The sequence below is a fragment of the Halyomorpha halys genome, unplaced genomic scaffold, assembly GCF_000696795.3.
Source record: "Halyomorpha halys isolate HHAL.00 unplaced genomic scaffold, Hhal_1.1 Scaffold298.1, whole genome shotgun sequence".
NCBI lineage: Eukaryota > Metazoa > Arthropoda > Insecta > Hemiptera > Pentatomidae > Halyomorpha > Halyomorpha halys.
The window spans coordinates 91,085-118,146 of NW_027107540.1; the positions used below are offsets into that span (position 1 = coordinate 91,085).

The window sequence follows — 27,062 nt, forward strand, 5'->3', positions numbered from 1 at the left end:
TTTAGATCTGTTGAAACGTACTTGGCGTATTTATGTGCCCGTCGAAATCATTCATAACCAATATAACCGTCTCTATTCGCCCACTTACCTCTGTCAGAGTTTTGAATAACTTTTATTAAAGTTCCAATAAGAATTTAAAAATCGAAATTGGGATTTCTCCATGAAATTCCCTTCATTCGTCAAAATCTATCGCTTCTGAGAGCCGGGAAATGGATTTATACGATCCAAATATAATATATTGGAGGAAGAAAGTCCAGATGGCGGTCAATAAAGGTATCAAAATAGTAACAAAAACTATTTATTGGTAAGACAACGTTTGCAGGGCTTCGTCAGGACTGATTAGTTTGACGTTCTGCTGCCAACAACTGGCTGCTAACGTTCTGCTGTCAGTTGGCAGCAGAACGTCAACCTTATCACCCTTACAAACGGAAGCGAAACTTTGGTTACCAATAAATAGTTTTCTTTTACTATTTTGAAACCTTTATTGACCGCCACCCGGACTATCTTCCTCCAATCTACTTCATACGGTCAACTATCTTCTTCCAATACTAATATAAAATGTGTTTGTACGATATCATGCACCTGTTCATGGAAACCCGTTATATTTTAACTTCAACAAAATCAATGGAAAATTACAATTGATATGAAAAATTTGTTTTTTCACTACTCTTAATTTATTATTAAACTGACTGAAAATTTAATGCATAAAATAAGGTAAGATGGAACTAATTATAAAATAAAAAACTATTTCCATTTAATTAGTATTTTTAATTTTTAAAATGTCTATATTGAGTCGTTATTGTGTGACAAATATAAATTTATTGAACCACGGGACATTTTATTTACCAGTAAAAAAAGTTTTACGGAGATCCAATATTCGACTCTCTTTTCCTTTGAAATATTCTTTTTTTCCCCTCCTTCCGTTGTAATGAGGTTGGCCAACCCTCGAAATCGGTAGGGAAGATTTGGTTATTTCCTGACAGTAACAGTTAGGAAAGAACTGCCTTCCACTTGACACCGCCAAGGAGATTGCGCCATTTCAGCCTCCAGAACGTTTGTATCACTCTACTTGTATCATCACAGCAACATTCTATTCGAAATGGAATCTCTTTGGAGGCGGCTCCTTCATTGTAATGTGCTACCGCCGTCTCTTGAGGGCTTTTCGTTCCTTTCTCATTGTCATTTTTCGTTATACGTCTCGATATTTTGCTAGTTTATTGAACTGATCTTTTAATGTCATGGTTAAATTTTTTTGTAGACATATTTATTATTATTAGGACGTTTGAATCTAGATAAATAAGGTGGATTTTAATAATATCGTATTTGTAATCATACCCTTACTTAAAAAATATCTATATGAAGGAAATCCCGAATCGCGCTAGCTTTAAAACCGCTCTCAAAATAAAAAAATAATCAACATTTAATTGTAGTTCATTTATCCCTGTTTAATTAAATTTAAGTAAATGTTACAAGCTGTTAATGCATGGCTTAAGATACGAGAAAAATAAAACAAAAAATTTTGGGGGAAGATTTTTAGATACTTCAGAAATAAATTTGAAGTGGCAAGTTAAATTCGTATTTAGCATCCTAAAAAAAAACACATGTATTTTTATAACATAAATATAATAGCATAAATAACATCTTACACTTGCAATACTTCTCCAAAATATTCCATCTATGTATTCTTAATAAAGATTGAACAATGATCCAAGTAATTGAAAATTCTTAAGAAATTAATTAATAAATAAGTATATAAACGTAATGTATATTTTATTTAACTACTTTTTATAATTTCACATTTTAAAAATCTTCACTTCCACGTTTCTGACTGTCCGCCCGTCTTCAGGTATTTTCTCTAAAAATAGTTACAAAGGGATATTCATTATTTATTAATTGTTCTCATGTTTATGATTTATTACATTTAAAGTTTATTAATTTTATTGAAAACAGCCAAAATTTATTTCTTTAACTTATGTTTTTATTGTTGATATATTTTCATATCTTTCATAATTTTTTTTCTTTTGTACTTGTGTTTTTATCTTTTTCATAATTTATTTATTACATCTATATCTTTAAACTATTTGATTGATTAACACTTTTTTTTTATCCGATTTCTATTTAAAATTTTATCATATTTTATTTTTTAATTAAAATATATTAGTTCAATTTCCCATTACATATTTACTTACGTTTTAATATAATAGGTGTGCAATGTTATGTTGAACTTTTTTGTACTGACCCGAACTTCCTAACTTATTTTCACTTTGGTCCTATGTTTCTTCTTCATCAGTATTGTTAATTATGATTTTATTTTGGGTTGGAAAATTGTTGTTATAATCTTTCTTTTATTTCACTTCACTTACTCCTCTAAGATTCTAAAACGTACTCGTATTAACTAGTACAAATATTTTCAGTTCCGGTATCTATATTTTGCGTTCCCAAAACTCGGTTTATGAATCTATAAAGCAAAATCAGAGTGGTTTATTGTAACCTGAAAAAAAAAAAAAACAGTGAAAGAAAATAACATAGAGTGGGATGAAGGAAGTCCTGTCAACGTTGCGGTTTTGGTCAAAACAGAAATCGCGGGAAAACAAACATAGCCGTAACGGTGAAATTTATAACAGGCTGTGTACACAAGGGCAGATGTTTTTCTTCTCCCTTCACCGCCCTATAGATCGCTCTAATCCCTTCGGGTCAGCGCTCTCTGTCGGAGGAAAACACATTTATCATTTTGATTATAATTTTTTTTTTTATCGCGATCAGAAAAAGATAATGTTAACAATATACCCGAAACTGTTTATAAAGGCCCTCGAATAATCCATCAATCGGGCTAAATGGAATTCCTTTTCTTTTTGAAAAAAAATCTTTCATAGTTGTATTTTTTTTCTGGAAATCTCTTAAAAGAGAATTAATAGTTGAAAATACGAAGAACCCCACATCAAAAAAAGTTTTTTTTTCTGATTATTGTATATTATTTTGTTATTCTCGTGCCTTCAGTTGATAATTGAAATTCATTTATTGGGTTTGAAGAGTGCAATCTTCCTTTTTTATAGTCGATTTATAATATAAATCTCACTACACTAACTGTAGATACTAACGTGAGATACTTCATCTTCAAGATGACACTAAATTATAATTCAATATGGGCAATGTTATGTATTTTTACAAGAGGTAAGTCGCTTTAAGTGTGTTTTTTGAACAACACAAGAGTATAACATATATTAATTATGATCATAGTCTCCTTACAGTGTTGAGATGTAGTGGAAAACTAGGCAAGTGTCTTCCCTTTGAATTGCCCACCATGTTGATTTTTGTGCATGTTAGCAAGGAGAGTTGGAAGTTTAAAATCTTTTCCACTTTTTTTTTTAGAATAAGTTGGTGCTGTGTAGAGTTGATTAATGGTTTAAATGTTATTAAAAAGAATATTTTGAAATAAATCAGGTGAAAATAACCCTCAAAATTTCGTGTTGGCGTAAAACCAGATCATATTATGTTATATGATGTTATACTACCTATGCCCCATATTATACTACTTAATTTAATATTTTTCCTTGTGTGAAATTTAATGGGAACAGTTTTCATGTTCTTGGTCATTTTTTTTTTATTGATATTTACAACTGTATAAAAAATACAACAAGTAAATTTGATCATAATGACATAATGATATGATACAGGATATAGAGAAACTACCCAGTAATAGAATTCTAATTTCTTGGTCTTAAAAGTTGTTCAATCTACCATATACACCAAAATAATGGAACTCATCTCTTACTTAACCCATTTCTTTGGGATTCATTCATTTAAGAAATTCTATTATTTTTTAAAATGTTTTTTTATTATTAAATGAACCCATATTCTACTAAAATGAACTAGTTATTTGTCTTTCTGTTGGAAGAAATTGTTTGGCATATTTAATTACAAAGTTTCAATTTTACTATGCATTTTACCCGATTTAACTTACCAATACATATTAATTTTAATAAATTATAATTTAATCATAAAATAAATTATCACAGATTCTAGTATAGACTATTTTTCAACCATAACAATGTTACAACAGTCACTCAGTTTTTGTATTTATTTGATTTGATGATCATTTGAATGAAGATTCACCTCGCTCATCAGCTACTACATAAAAATTAAAAGTTAATTGAAATTAATAAATAATTTTAAAATATACAAATTTCGATGAAATAATTAGGAAAATAAAAATTAATTTGAAATTTGAATTAAAAAAAGTTATTTTTAGTCTCCGATCTTTTATCAGATAAATAATTACATTTTATTGTATTTAAATTAATTAATATTATTGCTAATTTCATTGTTCTGCTGTTAATAATTAACATCATAGTATATAATAAAGGAGGGTATATAAGAGGACCACATGTTGAGTATATTAGTCTCATAATACTAACATAATAATTTATCTTTTAAATAATGGGTTTTTATTAATCGCTTCTTTAAAAATATCTTCTCCTTAAGCTAAATAAGTTTAGGGCTAAAAATAAAGAAGTTTCCTAACCCAAGAAAAACTTAAAACGATTTCTCAGCAATTTTTTTTTTACCGTCTCATTCCAGCATAATTTTACTTCTTTTAGTTTTAGCTTTTATCTACGTTAACGAAATTTTATAAAACTAAGTTACACTTGTAAAACGTAAAACATTAAAAATTAATACTTATTTGTGAGTCGGGCTAGTATAATTAAATATTTTTATTTAAAAAAAACATTTTTATTAAAAAATATTTACATATATCAATCTTAAATTATATTTATTCAATATTAAATTAATATTCTATTCAGAATAAACATTTTACTTTGATTTTTTTTCTTGTAATAATAAATTATACATACATCCATCAATCTAAAAAAATGAGCATATTTAATAATGAAATATAAACATCAACTGGAAATAGATTACCTACACAACTACTATTTTTAATGCCACAATAAATTAATGTTCTAAGATAGATGTAAATTAAAACAATATTATTTGAAAAATAGATAAAATATACAACTGAAAGAATAACTAAAATATCTTTAAAATCTTTACTTAAATAGTATTACATCGCATACAATTTTTGAATAAATGGTACTGTTTAAATTAAATTGGTATGTTTAAATTGCAAATTAAATTATATAGTATGTATACATTTCAATTTACATTAAACGGTATATTTAAATTACATAATTAAATTACAATTTAAATTACATGGTATTTTTAAATTACATGGTATGTTTAAATTACATAATTAGATGGTACTGTTTATGTTGTATTACATTACATACATAGTCTTTATTAAATGCTAATGTATAAAAATATAATTTCAATGTTTTTTTTTCCTATTCTAAAGTCTAGCAGTTTATTACGCTTTCGGTAAAATTTGAAATGGAAAAATTTACAGTTTTATTTTCATGCATTGAATAAAATTTATTTCAATTCAAATTGTCCACTCGCGCGGTTAATTAAAAGGCTCAATGGATAAGCAATAATCGATGGATAAATTAAAATAAATATTTTATTCATATTTGACGAATAAAAATACAAGAAGAAATTTTTTTTTTTTAGTAATATTTCTATACTTTAAAATTAATAGTTTCACTCATGCTTGATTGAGTTGCATTGTCATTGTTTTTAAATTGGATTTGCCCTTCATTACCCCGCCTAACTTTGTAGTAGTTAGTGGCAATTAATTTTTGTTTTCAGTCTTACTTTTTGGTTATCAGCATTAAGCCATTATAATTTGAATCAAACCAGGTTAGATAAGCTTTCCCTGTATCAATATTATAAAATAAACTATATAGTAGATTTTTTCAGGATTAAGGTATTTTTTACAAATTATACACACAACAGTTAAGCACAATTTGGATTTTTTTACTGTACGAAAATTCAATCTTTAGTTATTAAATTGATACAAGGAATTAGGAATTATTTAAATTATTGCTGATTCGTTCTACTTTAGCTAAAAAAAATTTAAAATTACGTTCGATTTTCAAAATATTTTATATGTACATTATATATCATACATAATCTTTCTTAATTAATATTTTAGTAAAGAATCCATTAAAATAAATAAATAAATTTCAAAATAAGTAATTTTAAAAATGCGTCCTTGCTTTAAACGTCAATATCAATAATAATTGTTAGGAAGTATTTATAACGTTTTTATGAAATTGATTGCACATTTAATGATACTTTTATCAATATTAACTTTGGATGTTTTTTATGCTTTAGCAATAATTTAATATACTTGGTTAATCATACTAAAATAATTTATAATTAGTTTTATTGTATAAAATTAACTAATAAAAAAAAGTTAAAATAAATATTACTTGCCAATTTTAGTTTTTAAAGCAGTAAAAAAAAAAAAAAAAAGAAAAGGCTATAACCTCATTTATATAATGAGTACATTACGCTTGATGTTGCCTCTGTATTTCTAGAATTAGTGTCTAATTCCACTAATGTTAAAAGAACAAATATTTATTATTTTAAGCGATTACTCTTGTATAATCCACCGACCGAATGCTTGATGTTAAACAATTTCAACTTATAATGGAGATAACTTTGAACACAATCTGCATCCGAATGGGAGACTTGTTTAATTAAAAGACCAATAAATCACTTAGATGATGGATGGGCTTTGATCCCAGTGGGTTTTGTGATATATTGGTTGTGGGAGTTGCATCTAATTAAGGGAATGGCTAGATAAGCTAGATGTAGTCTCGAATCCACCATTTAAATTGAAAAAAGTCTTTCTAATTCCAACCAGCAATGCAAATTCTGACAAATGACTAATATTAATTTTTATCAGTCATTTTATCATTTTTTTTTTATTTAAAACAATAATCCACTAATTTAAGTTTATTAAATTATTTGTGTTTATTTAAAACCTCCCTGTTTTGATGGATTGGAATTTTTATTCATGAATATTAATAACTTATTCTACAACGCACCGTATTATCACATCGCTGAGCTTACATACTATGCAGGAACATCGTTTTTTCAATTTTGTTTGATTAGTAAATTTTATTTTATTTTTGACATACTTTATTTCCTTATTCCTAATATTATTTCCGAATTCAATACAAGTTTGAGAAACAAATATGCATCAAACACGTCATTAATTTTTGGAAGATTATTATTAAAAAAATATATTTCAGAAGAATCTCATTTTATTGAAAGTGTTGTTTTTTAACACCAATCTGATAGTGTAAAATTTTAAATTAAAAAAAAAACTGAACAATATTTAGCTGAAAAAATTTAATTTGTTTAAAAAAATTAATTATGAGAATTGTGTATTTAAATGTATGTAGGATTCTTCTCAAATGTGTAATCAATGTCTTCATGATACACTATTGATACAAATAATATAACTACACAATTGATTCTTATAAAAATCGAAAATAAATACACATATTTTCTTAAAATTTAATTTTTTTTTTTTTAGTGGGTACTATCCACATCTATAGATGATGAGTGCATTTTTTCTTTATATCCATATTTATGTTCTACAAATATTTTTGTTCCAGAGTAGCTATTAAATATAATTTGATTATGTTCAACTGTTTATTACATCTAAGGCATTCAATGTCGAAAACATGCAGATAAACGGCTATGGCGTTTCGAAATCATGGTTTTTATGTAAAATCATCTGAATAGTTTAATTGCTTTATTTAATAGGCTCGAGTTCTTTTTTCGGCATGATGACTATGTTGTTTCCTGAAACCATGTCTGTGGTCTCGTCTCCAGAATCCCCATTCAGTCGATTTATGATCGATTGAAGCGTGCGACCTTTCGTCTCCGGAACGGCGAGCAGAGTAAAAAATATAAGTACTAAACAGCATCCCCCATAAAAGAAGAAACATCCACTTTGTCCTAGAAGAAGCACGAGACTTGGGAAAAGCTTAACTGATGCAAAGGACAAAGATGTTCCTAATAGCTGAATCACTGACATTGCTAGGCCTCGAATTTGTGGAGGAAATATCTCAGCCATCACTATAAAGGGTACCGGCCCAGCTCCGAAAGAGTAGGCTATGACGTGCAAAGATAGCGAGGTGACCGGGATCCAAGGGTAAGGTATGGAGAATTTGAAATAGACTCCTAAAGTGATTAGTGCGAGCGCCATCGCGGCGTAGGAAGTGCCGAGGAGGATCCGTCTACCTGCCTTGTCAACGAGAGCGAAGGAGAGCAAGGAGGATACTAACTGCAAGGAGCCCACGATGATGGCCGAAGCGTGAGGGGTCAGAGCGCTTCCAGACTCCTTGAATATGGTTACAGTGTATGTCAAGATAGCCAATATCCCGCAGAACTGCTGCCCGAAGACAAAGCCGAACCCGATAAGCAGGCCTTTGATTGTTCCTCTCGACTGTATCAGCGTCCTATAGCCTACTTTTTTCTTAGATCGTCCTTCGAGAAGATTTAGTTCCTTTTCTGTTTGGAGTGGATCGCCTCCTCTATACCATTGTAATGAATTGTGAGCCTTTTCCTTCAAACCTTTAGTGTATAGGAAAACAGGCGATTCAGGAAACCATGCAAAACTGGCTATATAGATAATTGGAATCGATAGGCAAATTGTAGTTAGTGTATGGAAGGATGTGAATGAGCCTATGATATAACAGAATAAGCACCCTGTGTTGATGGACATCATTAGAAAGGAGCCGAGTGATCCCCTTATACTGTCTTCTGCGATCTCCGTGACGTACATGGGAGTGTTGATTATCGCTCCGCTGCATCCTAACCCAATGACGACCCGGCCGATGTAGAGCATCACATGATTCCATGAGAACAGTATGATAGTCCAGCCGAAAGCAAAGGGGAGGCCCACGATGAGTGCCGTGGTCTTTCTGCCGATCCGGTCCGAAATTCGGCCCCAGATGAAGGTCCCTGCGATGGCACCGATGAAGTTGATTGATCCAATCCACGATATTTCTTCCCGTGTCATAGGGATCGAACCCACTGGAGGAGGATCAGACTCCAGCAAAGGCTGCATCGGCGAGGTCCATCCCAACATGGTACCCACGCAGAATGCTGACAGGTTCGCTGAAACACACAAACAAAAATTATTAATTTGAGGAAATTTTAAGGAGGAATACATTTTTTATTTTATTTATTTATTATTATTTTTATCTAAGCAGATAACTAACTAGGAGTTGGCTGTTTAACAATAATAAATAATTGGTAAATTAAAAATTGTACCTGAATTAATAAAATATCGGTATTGTGTCCATATTACCTTCGAGGTACACATATCCTTTATTTGTCTAACTGAAGAAATTAGTGGTACGCTAATTTCTTACACAGAAATTGAGGAAGGTAAACTAGATTTCCCCGGAAACTTTATTGCTTAGGGCTAAGTAAGTTAGCTAAGGTCTTAAGTAACTTAAAAGCTTTGTTTTGAATTAATTAACAATACTATGTTGATTTCGGAGATATCTTTTTTAATACATAAATACGTCTGTACTTTAATTATAGTAGCTACTATCTAGCTTGAAGTATTTATTTTTATATGCTTTATAAGCTTCTTAAACTTGAAATGAGGTTTATGTTTCAATAATTTTACTAAACCTAGGGACTTTTTAAATAGTGTATTTATAAAATAAATTGAATGAAATAATTATTTTCGAAATAATGATCATTTGAAAAATAATCTCATCTATTAATAATTGGTCAACTGACAGTTGTTGTTCTGATTAAATCAGGATGGCAAATATCAGATAATTATTATTGTATTTCATATATTTTATGGCTTATGAAAAACACAAAATAATTATTTCCGAAATAACTAAATTCCTGAAATGATTTTTAAAATCTATAAATACTGTAGATATGCTACACGAAACAGAAGTAGCTAACCAGTAATTGCAAATTGCAGTGACTGTCGTAGCCACTGTTGTGGTGTTAAGTGTATCATGTTGTCATCATGAAAGTACCGTCACACATCACTTGGTGTGATTGTTAGCAGTACATATTGTGGTAATGTACTTAAAATTACTTTCACGTTAAAACCCGTTTACACGGTGATGCTTTACTACCACGGTAGCAGCTGTTGTAGCCACTGAAATGGTGCAAACTATATTATAATTGCCGGTATGATATTTTCGTCACATTAGGTTTGGTATGGTAGCTTCCAGTCCATGTAGCGACTGTAAAGCGACTCTCAGGTTAAAACCCGTTTCATGGTGACTCTTTGCTGGCGCAGCAATTATCACAACTACTATTGTATTGCATAGGTGCTTTCTATGTTTCGTGTCATGGGTGTTAATTAAGGGGAATTTATTGTTTATAAGTTTTTTTTAAAAATGTTTTCATAAAACTATCATATATTTTAATAAATTAATGTAAATAAAGTGGTTTCCCTTGACCTGACATTGAAGACAGGATAATTGGCTGGTATCAAATGGTTAATTTCAAGGACTATTCTGGCCACTCATGATTTATGATGGAATTCATCAGTTTCAAGAAAAGATGGAAGGTTATTGATCATAATTCATTGTTTAAATAATTAATTAAGTGTTAATATTCATTTCTGTATTTGGCATGCGATAAGCCTAAGAGATAATTACAATAATTATGTGTCATTATCGAATTAGGCGCTTCAGAACCTAGTGAAAAAAATATTCTGTACTACTGATAATTATTTTATTATTATTATTTTTTTAAAGGTCATATTATTCTTTTGGATGTGCTGATATATTTCTGTTAACAATAATTATGTGAACCTCTACGACCCAAGGAAGGTCATTGGCTCAGTTCTTTTTAAGAAAGTACTGTTTTATAGCAGCGGTTATAAAAAGGAGATCATTTTCTTCAAGATCACGCTCAAACGTAAAATTATTCCCAATAAAGGAAACCCACTTTTTGAGGCTGTGTGGATCCCAGAAGGGCTCTAAAACCCACAGGATTGACTAACGGCTAGAGTGTAATTAGTGTGAATAGTACCTTAAGACTTTGCCACCGCGCTTTCTATTTATCTAAATACACAATAGTAATTTATAATTTTTTTTAAATATTCCGATTTCCTAGATCTCTTAAGGATTGTTTCAAAAAATACTAAATTGATTATATGACATAATAATAATAAAATAGGTGTATAAAAAACATAAAATTATGTATAACCGTTTTCCAAAAACTTTCGATTATTACTTATTTTACTGTTTCGTATTTTTCAAATATTTTAAAACAATATTCCAGTTAATAATGTCTGGTTAATGCACAACGCATTACATCATCTCTTTAAGTCCTCAACATTTCTATTGGGTACGTAGATTTTTTGATTATTTTTTTCCTATCCTAGAAGTACAATAATTATAATTTTTTAAGATATATAGGTTTATATGTTGTTGTAATGCTGGTCGCTTAATTAATTAATTACAAGGTAGGTTAAGAAAGAAAGGTAATTTAATAATAAATTAACAATCCCAGTAAATTTTGAACCATGGTTTGATATATTTTTTTCACAAATTTTACTAGAGATACGGTAGATAAACATAGAAGCAAATGTGGTATTGGTCTAAGACGCAAAATGCCTGTGAAAATCTTGGATTCCGAATATTTTTTTTTTATATTTCCTTGATGAATGACTTCCCTGTTGTGGGGAAGCAAAAAGTATGTAAAATAACTTTTAAGTATTTTAGAAATGTTTACTTTTGGAATAATTCAATTTGTACCATTTTTTTTTTTATAAACATATTTAACATTATTAGTTTTTGTTTTGTTTTTTAATATCCACAGTGGCTATTTCCTTAATACAAATATCCATGCTCTTCCATATCAAAGATATTCTACGAAACATTTTTACTGTTATAATTAATATACATTAAATATTAACACTCCTGTACATAACTGTATTTTGGATTGTGTGTAATAATAAATGAATCAATGAATGATAAAAATTAAGATGTAACTACGTATTCATTTCCTGTCACATTTTTTGAAATATGGACTCTAATTTACGAGCTAACGATGACCGTATTTCTTTCATTCGGAATTTATTGCTTTAGTCAAAGTACAAAATTGTAGTCGACCTTATGATATGAAATAAGTGTTATTAATTTATTTGTTATCGTTTAAATAACCCCCGTGTTGTACACATAAATAACTAAACATAATCACAGAAATAATAGAGCTGCTGTTGTTTATGTTATTTTTAGCTATAAATATTTGCTGCTGCGGTGCGCGAGTGCATACACGTAGGTTTAACATTCAGAATTTATTATCCACTGCCGTGACGTTAATTGCCTACCACATGTAAGTACCTTTGCTATTCCACCACTTACTTTTTTTTTTTTTTTGTATTTTTGTGTTTTAATTTTTTTTTATATGGGCATGTAAACATGTAGCAATGATTTCTGTACCTTGTAAGATGAGTAGACAACAATCTAATTAAATAATGTTAATGTATTATTTTTAAATAGCCCTTTATCAAATATTTTAGCTTATAATCGTATTAAAAATTCTTTTCTCTCTTTTTTTAACCTAATGTATTTATTATATTAACTTTACTACTCACAAATTACTATATATTACATTAAAAAAGTTTATAAAACTTTACAGTATTATTCTTTCAACTGTTCTTAACGGATGCAAGACGTGGTCGCTCACACTAACACTGGGAGGCTACGCACGTGGAATCACCGATTTCAATGAAACTTTTTTTATGACACTAGGTCTAAAAATATTAGACACGTGTCAGAGTTCTTGCCAATGCGCCCTAGGAGCGAAGAAGTTTTTTTACATATTTTCAGAAATTATTTATGTTATCCTTACCTAAACCTAGCCTTTGCATGTACTAAATGATTATTATATATCATCTGGTTTTTTGTGCATAATAAGAAGAAAAGATTATTTATCGTATTAAATGAGTTTAGGTGTGTTAAAAATTACAAAAACCAAAGGTCGCTTCAAGTAAAATAAACCAAAAAAATATATATGTTTAGGGAAAAAAAGTCAGATTCGGTCCAATTTGTACCATTTCGTGCAGTTTAGAGTGCCTTAAGACTTCTAATTTTGCGTGTTTTCGTGCTGAAGTTATCGCAATTTTTGTAATTTTCGAGATTTGGTCTAGTAAGACCAAAATTTTGAGGATTTATTTTTTTAATTGTTTTATTAATACGAAAATTCTTATCCAAGAGTTTTGTTAGGTGCATAAAACGAATGTTGACTTTATTTCTGTATCAAAAAAAATTTTGTTCCACTTAGCTCGTTTAGTTGGTCTAAATTATTTTAATACTGTTTCGCTATAATGGCATTGCGATGCAATAATGTAAGATTTATTTTCGGATGAATAACAAACAAGTATAGTAATTGTATTAATTAAGTTCGAATTTGTAAAAGATTTTTAAAAAAACGTAAAATCGTTCTTCATATAGCAGGTCAACATATTTTTTTTTGTTTTTAGAAAAAGCTTAAAAACGAATTTTTGGAAAAAAAAAATTAAATATTTCACTTGGCCTAATTCATAACGGTTTGAATTGTTTCCATAGTGTAACCGTAGCATAGTTTACTGCTAAATATATTTTGTTTTGTTTTGTCAGTTTTGTCTACCCAATCCTTTATTATTATTACATTTAAAAAGATATATGATAAAATAAATTATTGCAGACGTGGCTAATTTCATTCGATCACATAAACATTAATTAGATAGCTTATAGCAAATTCGAAAATTTCATATAGCGATAATGAATTATAGATTTCATCAATAAAAGTAATTTGAATTCGATTTACTTGGTATTAGAATTTTCAATTTTAAGACAAAGTGCTTTACGGGCGAAGAACTATGAACAGGAAGAAATCATGTTAAATTTCTGCATCAAAAGCCTTGTACCCGCTACAGATATTAATGGAGTAATGGAAAAGGAATCTAATTTAGGTCCTGTCTATAAAACCAGAAGAATATAAATTTTTTTTCAAGTTAAAAAAAAGGAAGTAGTTAAGCTCTAAAACGCTTTGTATACAGCACAATTTGAAAACATTTCTTTTTCATTTCATTTTATTTCTTTTCTTTATTTTTTCAGTTATTTGGATCCTTTTAAACTAATGGAATGTTAATAAATTATTTAAATTAAATTACGAGGATATATTTCATTTGAATTATGAGGATTATTCAGTCAAAAGTCAATAAAGGTCCTTTAAAAAAATTAAGGTCATTTAAAAAGATTAAGTCAATAAAGGTAAAAGTCAATTAAGTAAATTAAGAAAAATCAAAGAAACTTAATGTTAGTATATTTTGGAAAGTTTTTATTAGTTAGTATGGCAGCTTTATGTATAGTCTAATTTAACTGAATAAAGTTAAATTTTATTGAAAATGTTGATCTTAACACCTACGCGACAGATAAAAATTTTAATTTGCCATAAAACCATCTGATTTTAAGAAGTGGATATATTAATTTTTTATAGAAAACTCCTCACATATATATTCCTTTGTAGTGATAGTTGGAGAGCTGTTGTTCACTAATTGTTGGCCTCTAGATCAATTAGCAAGGCGGCGTCAACACGAATCAAACCTTGTTAATGGCTTAAAAGTCATGAGTAACTGTTTGAATACATCACTTCCAGTGGCATATTCTAGAATATTGACTTGAAATATTGAAAGGGCCGAAAAAATCTCGACAAACTTATTCTGAACATAAAATTAGATAAATGCTTAAATTAGGATGGGTAATAAAATATATCTAGTGAAATTAAAATTTTTTTTTCTTTGTCTGTAGCTGATTAGGAAAGAGCTGAGGACAATATCTCGGTTCTTCATTAGTTATTGCATGTTACTAGTTTTAAATCTCAAATAAATGATGTTAATAGTAGATTCCATTTTCTACTGCAGGAACAGTTTTTTGGGTGGGGCATACTGGGGTTTTGCCCCCCCGTTAATTCGAAAACCCAAAGTGTTGGGAAATTTGAGATCTTAGAATCTACTTCAAAGTGTGAAAATTCTAAAAAAAAAAAAAAAATGTTAAAAGATGTTATTTTTACTCATTTTTTCTTATTAAAGCTAATTAGGGAGATCAATTTTCCAAAAATGTTTAGGAGCAAATTTCGGGGAAAACTTGACAGACTACAAGAAAGTTGAGATATTTTTCAAAATTGTTGGGAAATTTTAGATTTTGTACATTTCTAAACAGCTATTGACTTATTATACCGGATACCCATTTCATATATTTCATGTAGATATAAGAAAATTAAATCTGACTATTGTAATAAATACCATAGAGAAACAATAACTGTCATATCTTATATTAAGCCATAACTCATGACTACTTCCAATAAGCGATGGTTATTTTTTTTTAAGTTAAACAAAATACTTGAACTTAAAAATATTGTTCAAAAATAATTCATTTTTTGTCGATACGAAAAATTGAATTGAATAACAAAGCCGTGTAGTATATAGTAAGATCGGAAGAAATCGAGGCCCTTCCACTATTACCGATTTCTCAGCCTGTATTAGGCGATTTCCTGAAAACCATTTTCTCTTTTCATTGATTATCATATTTCTTTTGTAGTTCATATTTATCCATTTTATATTATTCCGTCCAATTGGTTCTATAAAGTGACGCTGCTGGTCAATTTTATCTAAAAATTTGCTCTAACAACCTAGGCATATGCCCGCCCTTAATCTGTAATTTTAGTTTAGTACGATTTTTTTTTTTTTTTTTAAAGCCGCTTGGGTCTTTTGGACTCGAGGACCTCAACTTGTGTATTTCTGTCGAAAATGTTGAATTCGAAATGTTACGTGATTGCAATAATTTCCCTTACTGTATATTCTAAGCTTAGTGAAAGTTGGAATTAAGGTCACCATCAATTGATGTATTTTAACACATACATTTCCAGAGAGACTAAATGATCCATTTGTATTATGGGTTTCAAGAAAAATGACCCCAGATGCTCAATTTTTAGATGAGAGTGCTATACCTGGATGGGTTGATTACCTACTCCCCCACCCCCATTGAGCCGGCTCAAGACAATAGGGATTAGCGGAAGAGGTTAATAGGCCCTAAAAGAGACCCTTAATGGGTAGTGCCCGGTGATTTAGCTCCACCGCTGAGGCCTTTCATGGCGAATAAAGAAGAATAAAAAAGAATCTAATGGCCTCCCCTTCAAGTCCGAATAATTTTTAGCAGAGAGAACTGAACTGGAAGCACAAAACCCTAAACCTTACAAATGGCGATCACTGAACTTCGACGCTATCAACTTTACTGGAATCATTGTGCTAGACTCCTGCATGAGTTCATAAGTATTACATGCTATATTTTGTAATGACCAAAAGGAAATGGTTCATAGTTCAATCTGCTAAAAATCTGAACGTACCATTGGAATAGCACCACTTATCAAATATGGGAGCCAAATGTAGCTCAGTGAATAAGGCACTCTGCTCCTTTCATGTCAGCACTCCAGAGTCTATCAAATTTCAATCAAAGCGGACATACGATAGACAAAATTCATAACTATATAGACATGCTAAAACATCATAAAAAAAGTGTTTCCTTTCTCTGGACTCCGGGGCACTCAGGAATAGCTGGAAATGAGGCAGCGGATAAAGCGGCTAAAGAGGCTGCTACAATGAACTTTCCACCACTCCAAATTTACGAGCCGAAAGACATAAAGGCATTTTTAAGGAACAGAATCCGAAAAAATTGGGTTTCAATGTGGGCCGCCGTACCACTCACCAATAAATTGAGAAATGTAAAAAAAATTACACAAAAGTGGACAAGTGCCATAAGGGGAAACAGAAGAGAAGAAGTGGTTGTTGCAAGAGTAAGAATAGGACATTCCAAATTAACTCACCTTCACTTAATCACAAAAGAGGACCAGCCTATATGCCAAACCTGTCATTCCCCATTATCAATAAAGCATATAATTGAAGAATGCCCATCATTTCGTCAAGCCTTCGAAAATAATAAAATTCCACGAACAAGAGCATTGGCCCTTAAAGACTCGGAAGAATCCATAGACAAAATAATAAAATTCCTCAAAGAAACACAACTTTATACTAAAATATAATACCGAAAATAATTTATACCACCAATACCGACCAGTGTAAAAAGGAAATAGTCTACATTCAACTATAAGTCAAGAAGATCGATGAAGTAAAAAGGGTGTAATAACCTAGATGTTGATCGCCCTGAATAAAAATCTAATCTAATCTAATCTAATCTGCTCCTTTCTTCTGGGACCAAATTCGAGTCCAGCCTGTGGCATGTAATTATTCTGTTATTCCAGCCGTGATTCAATCTTGAGGTCGCCTTTAAAATGCGTGTGCCCTTTAATTGGGAGAGGGAACTTAGCAGTTGAGTTAGATTTCAGGCCAAAACACTTCTTTTTTCTAAAGAACAGGGGTTCTCAAATTTTTCCCCGTGGGACCCTTCGTGGTCTAAGACAATTTCGATACAACCTTGTTGGACAAAGAAAATTTCGTAGTATCCTTGTCAAACTTAAAAAAAAAGTGTGGCACAATTATCCTCTGAGAGGTTGAATATGTAGGGAAAACAGTTCAAAGTAAATACTTGCATCCACCGTATATTTGCTTTTTTAATTGTAATTTTTTTGTTATATAATGTATAGATAATTCGCTTGCGGCACACCTGGTATACGTTTGAGGCACACCAGAGTACCATGTCATTCGGTTTGGGAACCACTGCCATTGAAAGTAGCTGACTAAATTGTTAATAAAAATATACTTATAGATATTATAAGTCTTTAACGATGTGATTGCCAGTTTAGCTTATAAAGTTTGCTGACCACTGCCCTAATGCAATGAAGGGCCAGGCACCCACTTAATAGAGGCTTTCTTTATCCCAAAAGAGTAAAAAAGAGGAATCCAGACCTGGTATTTAAGAGTTCAGCGTACTGTCTGAGCTACTGCACTCCTTTCTTCGTAAAACCTCTAAGAAAATTTCCAGTATCCATATTTTAAATATGAATGGAATTAAAATACTGATGTCAAAAAATATATATCGATACTACGCCTCTCACTGCTGCTTTCTTTCTTTATTTAATTATTAAATTAACCGGAGCATTAGGAATAAAATCGATATTTAGTCCCAGTAACGAGATAGGCTCCTCGATAACCTGATAATGACCGGCACTCATTAACTAATGACCCGGCGCCGAGATATCTTCGATCCGAGATACCACCAACAAGACGAGATAATGGATTTACTACCTGAATATAAACATGTAGTTCCCCGTTTCCTAATGACAGTTCTCATCGCGTGGGAGTGGATTTCATCAATCCAATAATTGATTCTTCTCGTTAGGGGAGTAGCACGCACGTCCGCATCTTAGGGGAATCACTGCCGGGATAAAGGAATAGCCCTTCCATTAAAGAACATTTCCTTAAATGAAATGGGACTACAAGGGTTGTTACGATTTAGTGGAGGTGGTTTAATCTGATTGCATTAAGACGCCGGAATATTATGGTGCTTTTATCCCTATTGGTCTATTACAGGTTATTCTGAAGTATACATTTATTTTAAATTATTATTGCTATGAATTTTAAAAATAAAACCATTGTTTCACTTTAAAGTATGTTTTCCACTAGACAGGTGAGTTTTCAAAATAGTAAAATTGTAATCATTTCTGTAAAAATTCTGCGAGTAATTCAATGGAAAAATAACAATTCAGTTTTTTACGTTCACTGATCTATAATTGAAATATATAGTAATTAAAAGTAGTATTGCGAACATTTAAAATTTTAAAATCCAGAATCAAAACGGAAATACACCAGTATATCAGGATAAAGAGATTACTGAGGGATAATTCTTCAATAGATGGCGAGTCAAAAACAATTAAATAATTATGACCGATTCTAATGAGAAATTAAATTATTGACGATTTATTAAAATTATTTTTACGTTTGATTTTGAGCATTTTTCTAAAACTGTTACAAAGTTTTTTTAAACACCTCTTTATATTGGAACTTAGGGAGATACATGTGTCGGAGAAGAACTAAAAGAATTTAATAACTAATAAAATTATACGAATACTATTGTATTCCGATGGTTTATCGAATAAAAAAATATTCGTGTAAAAATTGATGAATACAAACATATTTGGATGATAATTCGTATTTCTTTTTCTTTGGAATAATTGATTATGAAAATACTGACGAATTGAAAAGTATTCAGATGGTAGATCGATTTTTTTTATTCGAATAATTGATTATTTGAGTAGTAAATTCACGAATACAATAGTATTCGTCTCTTGTCAATCGAATAATATTTGACAAACTTTGCTCTCAACGTCCATTTAGAACGTCAGGGGCCTGATTCGTTCATGTGTAAATCTGACAGTCCCATTATAATGAATAATTAATCACACTCAGCAGACTGGGAAAAACAATTTTTTCTTTGAAATTATATAATTAATATACCCATTTAACAATTTATCGTTAATCGCTAAAGGAAAACCAAGAAATGGGCGTGCTGTATACCGGATTCCATTTATCTATGCCATACAACAGGCTGGAATTGATAATGCATAATCATAAAAATAATACCCTTCTGATCTGTAAGAAAATAAATATTTTTATGTTGTCGCTCAAGCAGTTTATGAAGGTGAAGTGTATCACTGCATGCAGGGATGTAAATGCGCCTAGGAACACACCCTTATGTGATTGGAGAAACTAATTTGCATAATAACTTAGTAATGCCTTATTTTATTTTTTCCCATAATTCAAATTGAATAAATTTATGAGTATTTCAATAATTTTATAATGCAAAAAATATATAACGTATAGTTACTAAATAATAAAGAATATTACAGTTAATCCAACGCGTTTTGAAATATTTATATTATGTGAACTGAAATATAAATTAAATGGACTAAATCGAAGCTTATTTTCTTTATCAATTTGAATTTTTGTAGTAAATATATTAAAATCAAATCTGTACCGCTACGACCCATAAAGGGTCAGGGGTTCAGTACTTTGTAAGGAAGTAGACTAAAGGTTGTGAAAGGAGGTGATTTGGTCAGGATCACACTAGACCGTCAGATTTTTACCAACTATCCACTTATCTGGAGGAATCATAAACCCAGAAGTATGAATCACGGCTATAGTAACAGAAAATAATAATCTGCCTTTGCCGGATTCGACCCCGGGTAATTTGAGTTAGCAGCACAGTGCCTTACCACTGGGATACCTGCTCCCATTTCATATTATTTAATTTGTTATTTTCATTAGTTTCTTGGCTCTAGTCCAAATTTGTATAAATAAATTACATTAAATATAGGAAATTATTTTCAAAATTTTGGTGAATTCTCGCTTAATTTTAGTTAGCTAAAATATTAATTAATCTAGTATTACTATTAAAATATTTAGTAAAATGTGTTATGTATATATTTCGATATAAACGTATGTAAATATAATTCAGGTGGTAGCATTCAGCGGTTAACAAGCTGAGCTTGTGAGGTTGCTCGGTTTAGTGACAAATGTATCCTTCATATGTTGGTAAACTCAGATCTGACGGGTAAACGCTCGAAATGCAGACTGAAAAGTGAATGGGAGGATTGCTTAAAAATTGATATTGTGGATTTTGGTTTAGACGGGCTTCATTGTGGGTAGGTATTTATTCTGCGATTGGTGTAATTGGTATCGAACCTTAAACTTTCTTTATTTATTATTTAATGTTATATATTCTATACCTTTGGATTTGGTGTTTTATTATAAACATGACTATTAACTGTATGATTTTACTTTTTTCCCTAATATTTAACAAAATTTACCAACTATATTTTTTCATCAACCTCAAAATAGTTGATCGTAAAAAAACGCTATTCCTACGTGATTAGACTACCGACCCATAAATAAACTAGTTTAAAGCAAGTTATCGGATAAATTTTCCGGGCTATAGGCCCTTAAACTTTCTAAGAGGAGTGCCCTAGACCTAACAAGCTGTCAGTTATAATTAACGTTAAATAATTAACCATAGGAAAGTTTTATGTAGCCAAGAGATGGGCAAGTTAGGGAGCCGGCGGCCCCTTGTACATATTTAATAAATACCCGAACTGGCCAAGTCGTGCGGTGCGAAGCCAGGTCGGTTTGTCTTCTTTATCTGAGAGCTCTTGGACAATATCCTTTGTTCTTTAATGAGGGGATCTTCGTGTTAATTGCTACAATTGTAACTGTCACAATGTTTAATATATTATGTGGATAATTCAATTATTTTATCCTTTCTAGATGTAAGTTATTTTAACACTTTAGAGCTTTTTGATATAAGTTCATAGCAGTACACTCAGACCATCTTCCTTAAATGTATTTGTTTTCTATTTTTCAGAATGAGTTCAAAGCTATTTATTTTGTTTAAAATGTAAATGGTTTAAAAACTTAAGAGTATTAGAATAAAATGTGCTCGTTTGCATTTAACCATTTGCTCTTCACTGTTCTAGAAGTAGAACATGATTTTAAAATGTTTGTTGTGGATTTTAAACATTTTTTTTCTCATTAAAAAAATAATTGTTTAATTAGAGATTTATCAGTCTGAGTTCAAAAATAAAAAATAAAAATGATTCTTGGTGTTTGCTATAATAATAAATAATTTTGTAAATGACATTCGATTTTTTTCATCTAAATTAATTCCCCGCAATTCTTTTACTCTTCTTTTAAATAATAATTTCACAATTATTTATGATGTTTAAGTTGTTTAAGCACTTAAGAGCATTACAAAATATGTAAATGAATATAATTTAACAACTTTAATTATAAAAAAAAAAAATGCCAAAAGGCAATCCAAGGTATCCTTAACACCCAGCTATACATATAGAATACCTCCTATATGTATGTACCAAATATTCACTAACATCATTACAGGAGGGTGTGAAAAAAAAAAACTTTCACCCATAGTGAAACGAATCTAGTGGATAGAATATCCTTTGTGTCCTGTAGAAAAGATCCACCCCTTCACACACATGCTTATACTATCTACTGAACTCACTACGAAAATACACACGTATTTTCATACTGGTTCCGGACACTACAAACGTATATATCCTTATAAGGAAGGTTTAAGGGGCTATTTTAAAATACAAGCTCTTTAACTAAGTGTAAGTAATCTGTACAGATAAAGTTTTATTAGTGATTTTTTTATTAATCATTAAATAGAACAACATTTAAATTTACCTAAAAAAAAATTTATCAGTTCAGTTATCGTGGTTTTTGCAGGATTTGGTCCATTTGAAATTAGGAATTTCAGTATAAAATAGATTTTTTTTTGTTTAGGAGAAGGTATAAGGATATAATGCAAAATTATTCTAAAATTTTTTTTTTTTAAGTGGCGTGTAGTTTTCTTTGCATACGTTTAGACGCTTTTTATACATAGATCATCCTTAATGTATACTATATATTTTCTTTAGAATTGCAAATACGTGAAATTGAACAAGACATATATACCAACTTTGTCCTCATAATTTAAATTTAAATTTAGGCAACTTTCAAACAATAATGACATTATATTTATATATAAAATATAGGTATAGGTGGAATACTATTTATTATAAATAAATCAGTTATAATGTAAGTTTAAATGAGACAAAAATATGACCCTGAAAATGAGGAAAACTGCCTCAGAACGTCGATAATGATTGTATGAGAATAAATTAATAAAGAAGAAATAATTCATATAATTATTTATAATTTGTTGTATTTTAAGTTATGATTAATTTATCATACATTAATATATAAATATCTATTTCAAGATTTATTTGAAGTAGATAATATACTTGTATATTTTAGAACGATTAGTCTTCAGATATTATTTATTTTTTCTGAATATATGATATTTAGTAGTTGCTACCGAATGAATAATTCAGAAACGGCTTTGAGTATAAGTCAGATGGACAATTTTTTAGTTCTATTTGGCTCCTCTCCCACTTTAGTATTTATTATCTTACGTTTCAGGTCCATTAGGACAGTATATTATTTTAAAGAGCTGAATATAATTATACACAGTAATTTATTACTGTACCTGAAATTATAAAAAAAAATAAATCTTCTAGAAACGTAGGAAAACCCTTTTGATAAATTATCCTAACCTATTAGATTCATTCCAATTTTCCAGCGGCCTTTATAATCGCGACTTCTTCAATTTGACCTTTTATCTTTTTTTATCCTCATTTTTATTTTTATATTTTTCCAAAGTTTGAACGATTATTCATACTTGCTGATGTAGTGTCCATTATTAACAAGCAGTTTGTTGAACAGTAATTCATTGTTATGAGTATTTTTTTTGCTAGATTTTAGTTTAGAAAGTTTATTTTTACTTCTGTTTGATTTTTTGTTGTACAATTTTATTTGTTTTCCTCTGCTTCGTAACTATTTTTTTTCTTTAAATAAAACATGACATATTGTGGGCCCTTAAGCAAAAATCGCACGATTAAACTTTTAAATTTCAGAAATACAGCAATACGTAAAATTGTTAATATGATGTTACTTGGCGTATTTGCTTATAGTGTACATCATACCTGGAACAAGTGTTATAGTGAAATCCTGTGTGGATTTTTTGGGGTTATGGGGATCTTCTAGAATTCCATCGTTTTTAACTGATAAATAGAATACGCAAAGTTACAAATGTTAGAGTGATATCCTGTGTGGATTTTTTGGAGTTATGCGGATCTTCTAGAATTTCATCGTTTTTTAACTGGTAATTAGAATATGCAACGTTAATATTTACGATATCGATCGTATTTTATATGTTAATAACGTATTAATAAGAATATTTTATCTTTATTTATATATTTCTATTATGTTAAAAAATAAATGTTTAATTTTTTTTTTTTATGCTTCTCATTTTATCATGTATATGTTTTACTTTCGCACATTCCTACTAATGGTAATTTATTTTGTTTCACTATTTAATGTTTAATCCATTAATTAAACATTAAATAATGCTCCTAATAAATAATTACGCCATTTTTCAATTTCAGAGGCCTTTCAAATACTGCTAGATTTAACTATCTTAAAGTCTCCTCTTCCTGTTTTAAGCTAATATTTCAAAAGTGATATAGGACCGTCGCTCCCTGGGGGTCTTAGCGGGGCGGGTTAGGCATGTATGAGATGAGTTCCTATTTCTTTGGTATCCTTCAGTTTAAGGGGTTCTGAAATTGACCTATTTATTTACTAATCACGTTGAAAAAATTTAAATATTAATTACATTAAAATGAACATTTTTGTATATTTATAGTTTCTAATTTGCTTAATATATCCCTGATTACATTTTATACTTTTTTTGGGATTTATCTTTACATTCTTGTACTACTTATACACCATTAGTGTATTCTATTGATCTGTACGTAGAAATCTTTTACACTGTAAATATGATAATGAATCACTAATTTTCGAAAATAAATGGAATGATGTAGTAGGATGGATAGAGTAGCCATCTTTACAATGAAATAATGATTCTTGTTTTTAAATGATATGATTCTGTTACAGAAAATTATGAAAATGTGAAAATGTTGAATAAATGATCGCTAACTGATTTTAAAACCTTGTATTGAAATCTGTTAAAAGCTCTTAATGGTGTCTGTTCCAAAATTAATGCTTGTATTTATTTCATCAAATTTGTTCAACCTGTTTTTTTTAGGAATAGTTAACTTTTTGTTTTTATTTTTATAAGTTATTATTTATCAAATTTACGACGGTATTGAGCAAATCCTGTGTCACTTTTATTTAACAATATTACCATTTTAGTATCTATTGATATTTGTCCATATTTGAAATATTCTTTATGCATAATTTTTTCCATTATTAAAAAAAATTTATTTACAATTTATACAGTGAGCTTTGTGTCCTAAAATAAGCTGTCAGTAATGTTAAGTGGTGAAGAAGTTTTAATCCCGGGCTTTGGCGATGTATAAGAGGATTTGGTTTTCCCAAGGTCAGATATGAAATGACCTTTGTATTAGTTCACGGTCACATGACATCATTTATCCCTTACGAATTGACTCCTTAAAATTTTACTCAAACCTAGAGAAAAAACTTTTTGTAATTTGATTTGTCACTTTTATCTGTTATTTATTTGTTTTTTAAAGTATTGAATTAAACCGAAAATTAATTCAGTTTTCTTCCATTAAGAACAGCTTTTTTTTTTCACTGCTGTGATATATAACTCCAGTTTTATAGCACAAAACCAGCAAAATATATAATCGCACTTGGAGTAAAATTCAGATTTGTATAGTTTCAAAATGATGTTAAAATTTCAATACTTTCAATAATTTCAACCCTTTTTCAGGAAATAGAAATACTTACTAAAAATATTAATTATGAAATTTTGCTATCCTTTTTGTTTTGTTATGTCGTTAATTTGTATTAACAATAATGTATATTCGAAAAACCGGTAAAATCCCACTACACATTCTGATACTGATATTTTCATCCTAGGTTGTTCAGGTTCTATGAGACCATGTATCTTGGGTCAGTTATTTTTTCAATCCTTCTTAGCTTCGGAAATAACAATAATTTTTACACGTTTATAAATATAGCGTAGTGAGTTTATTAAGACTAAATTGTTTTTTTAATAACTAATAAATTACTCAAGGTACTACCAATGTAATCAATTGTACCTTGGGTAATATTTACATAAGCGACATATAATTATGATTAACAAATAATACTAAATAAATGAAAAACTGTTTAATCATGAGTAAGAATATATTTTTTTTTAATCATTTATTTATTGTTATTTACAACTGTATAACGGTAAAATTACGGATCTTGTATAGCAGTCCAGAATATTTTTTAAAAATGCCTTTCTTCTTAAATTAATTTATATTATTTTTATAGTCTATTGGTCAAGAATTAATATGTGTCAAATATTGAAAAGTAAAAAAGCGAAGCTATTATAGAGGAGGTGATTGTTTACTTGTACTTTGCTCCAGACCAAGAATTGTGACCCATAGCACAATGGTAAGACATTAACTTTTTGAGTTATATTTTTGGCAAATATTGAAGGTATGTTGTTTAGTGATTACATTCATTCGAATCTATGTAAATTAAAAAAATAAAAACCACTAATGATTTTAAGTGAATATAATTATCTTACTGATTAAAGATTATGTAATGCGGTAAAGAAAAATTACTTAACACACTAATACACTACTAAATGTTGTCACACATCTGAGGAAGTTAAAGGTACTTTGGTCAAGTAGACTGGATTTCCGTAGAGACATCTTAATGTTGAAACAAAAATAAACTTTTCCCTTGTCAAATAATTTTTTTTAAGGTTGCCCTTGGTAAACACATTTCTCGCTTATAGTTATTGTTGGGAAGGCTTCAGCATACCTCTTACTGTTTGTTACTTGTTGAAACCCTATTGATTCGTTTTTCTTTCCTCTAAAATATTTTAAGTAAAAGTATTTTTAAACTAAATTGGGCTCATTTCCCACATGTACAGCTCATTTAATTCCGAAAAATTCAACCTAAGTGGATAGAGCGCTACCCAGAGGTGTGAGACTAATAGGGAAGCAGCAGTTGGACTAACCTCCTCGGATTTGCTTAAACCCTGATAAATTATGCAATCCGATTTGGACCGTCCCAGACTAGCAGTAGATAATTCTACCATCCTCTCCTCCCTTCTTCAACCCCCTTCCCTCTCCTATATTATTTCCTACCTCTTTTTTCCCTGAAACCTTTCTGTAACACTGCCTTCAGTGGCTATTCAAGCTTGCGGCACGCAACGTCATGTTAAAAAATACAGTGTTTGATCTCTAGTTCTTATTTACGAGATACTTTTTTTTTTTTACCAGAGTCGCTAAATTGGGTTTAATTGGAACTGAAGGCTCAGAGACCCACTGGATAAAAAATGGACTCCGGCCCTAATCCTTTTAAAAAATGACGAGGGCTTCATTTAGTTCGTAGCCGATGCAAAAACCCCAACATGGAAATTAGGTTTTTCTGTTTTTGTATGTGCAACCGCGTGGTTATTTCTTAGGCAAACAAACCCTTTCATGCGATTTGTGAATAAAAGCATAGGAATATAGTCGGATTGAGTTTTTATCTCCTGAATTTTAAAGGTACAATTTTTTTAAAAGTAATCTATATATACTTAAAAATTATATTCAGGAAAATTAAAATAGGA

The 27,062-nt window shown here is 29.9% G+C and overlaps 1 protein-coding gene across 1 annotated transcript in view; it reads right to left on the reverse strand.

Moving 5' to 3' along the window:
- Window positions 1–7,427: 7,427 nt before the first annotated feature.
- Window positions 7,428–27,062, reverse strand: part of LOC106680901 (facilitated trehalose transporter Tret1) — an 83,445-nt gene continuing 63,810 nt past the window's right edge. Inside the window, exon 2 of the mRNA XM_014420916.2 lies at window positions 7,428–9,039. Within this exon, the coding sequence (XP_014276402.1) occupies window positions 7,670–9,039 (1,370 nt within the window). The 3' untranslated portion in view covers window positions 7,428–7,669. The remainder of the gene's footprint in view (window positions 9,040–27,062) is intronic.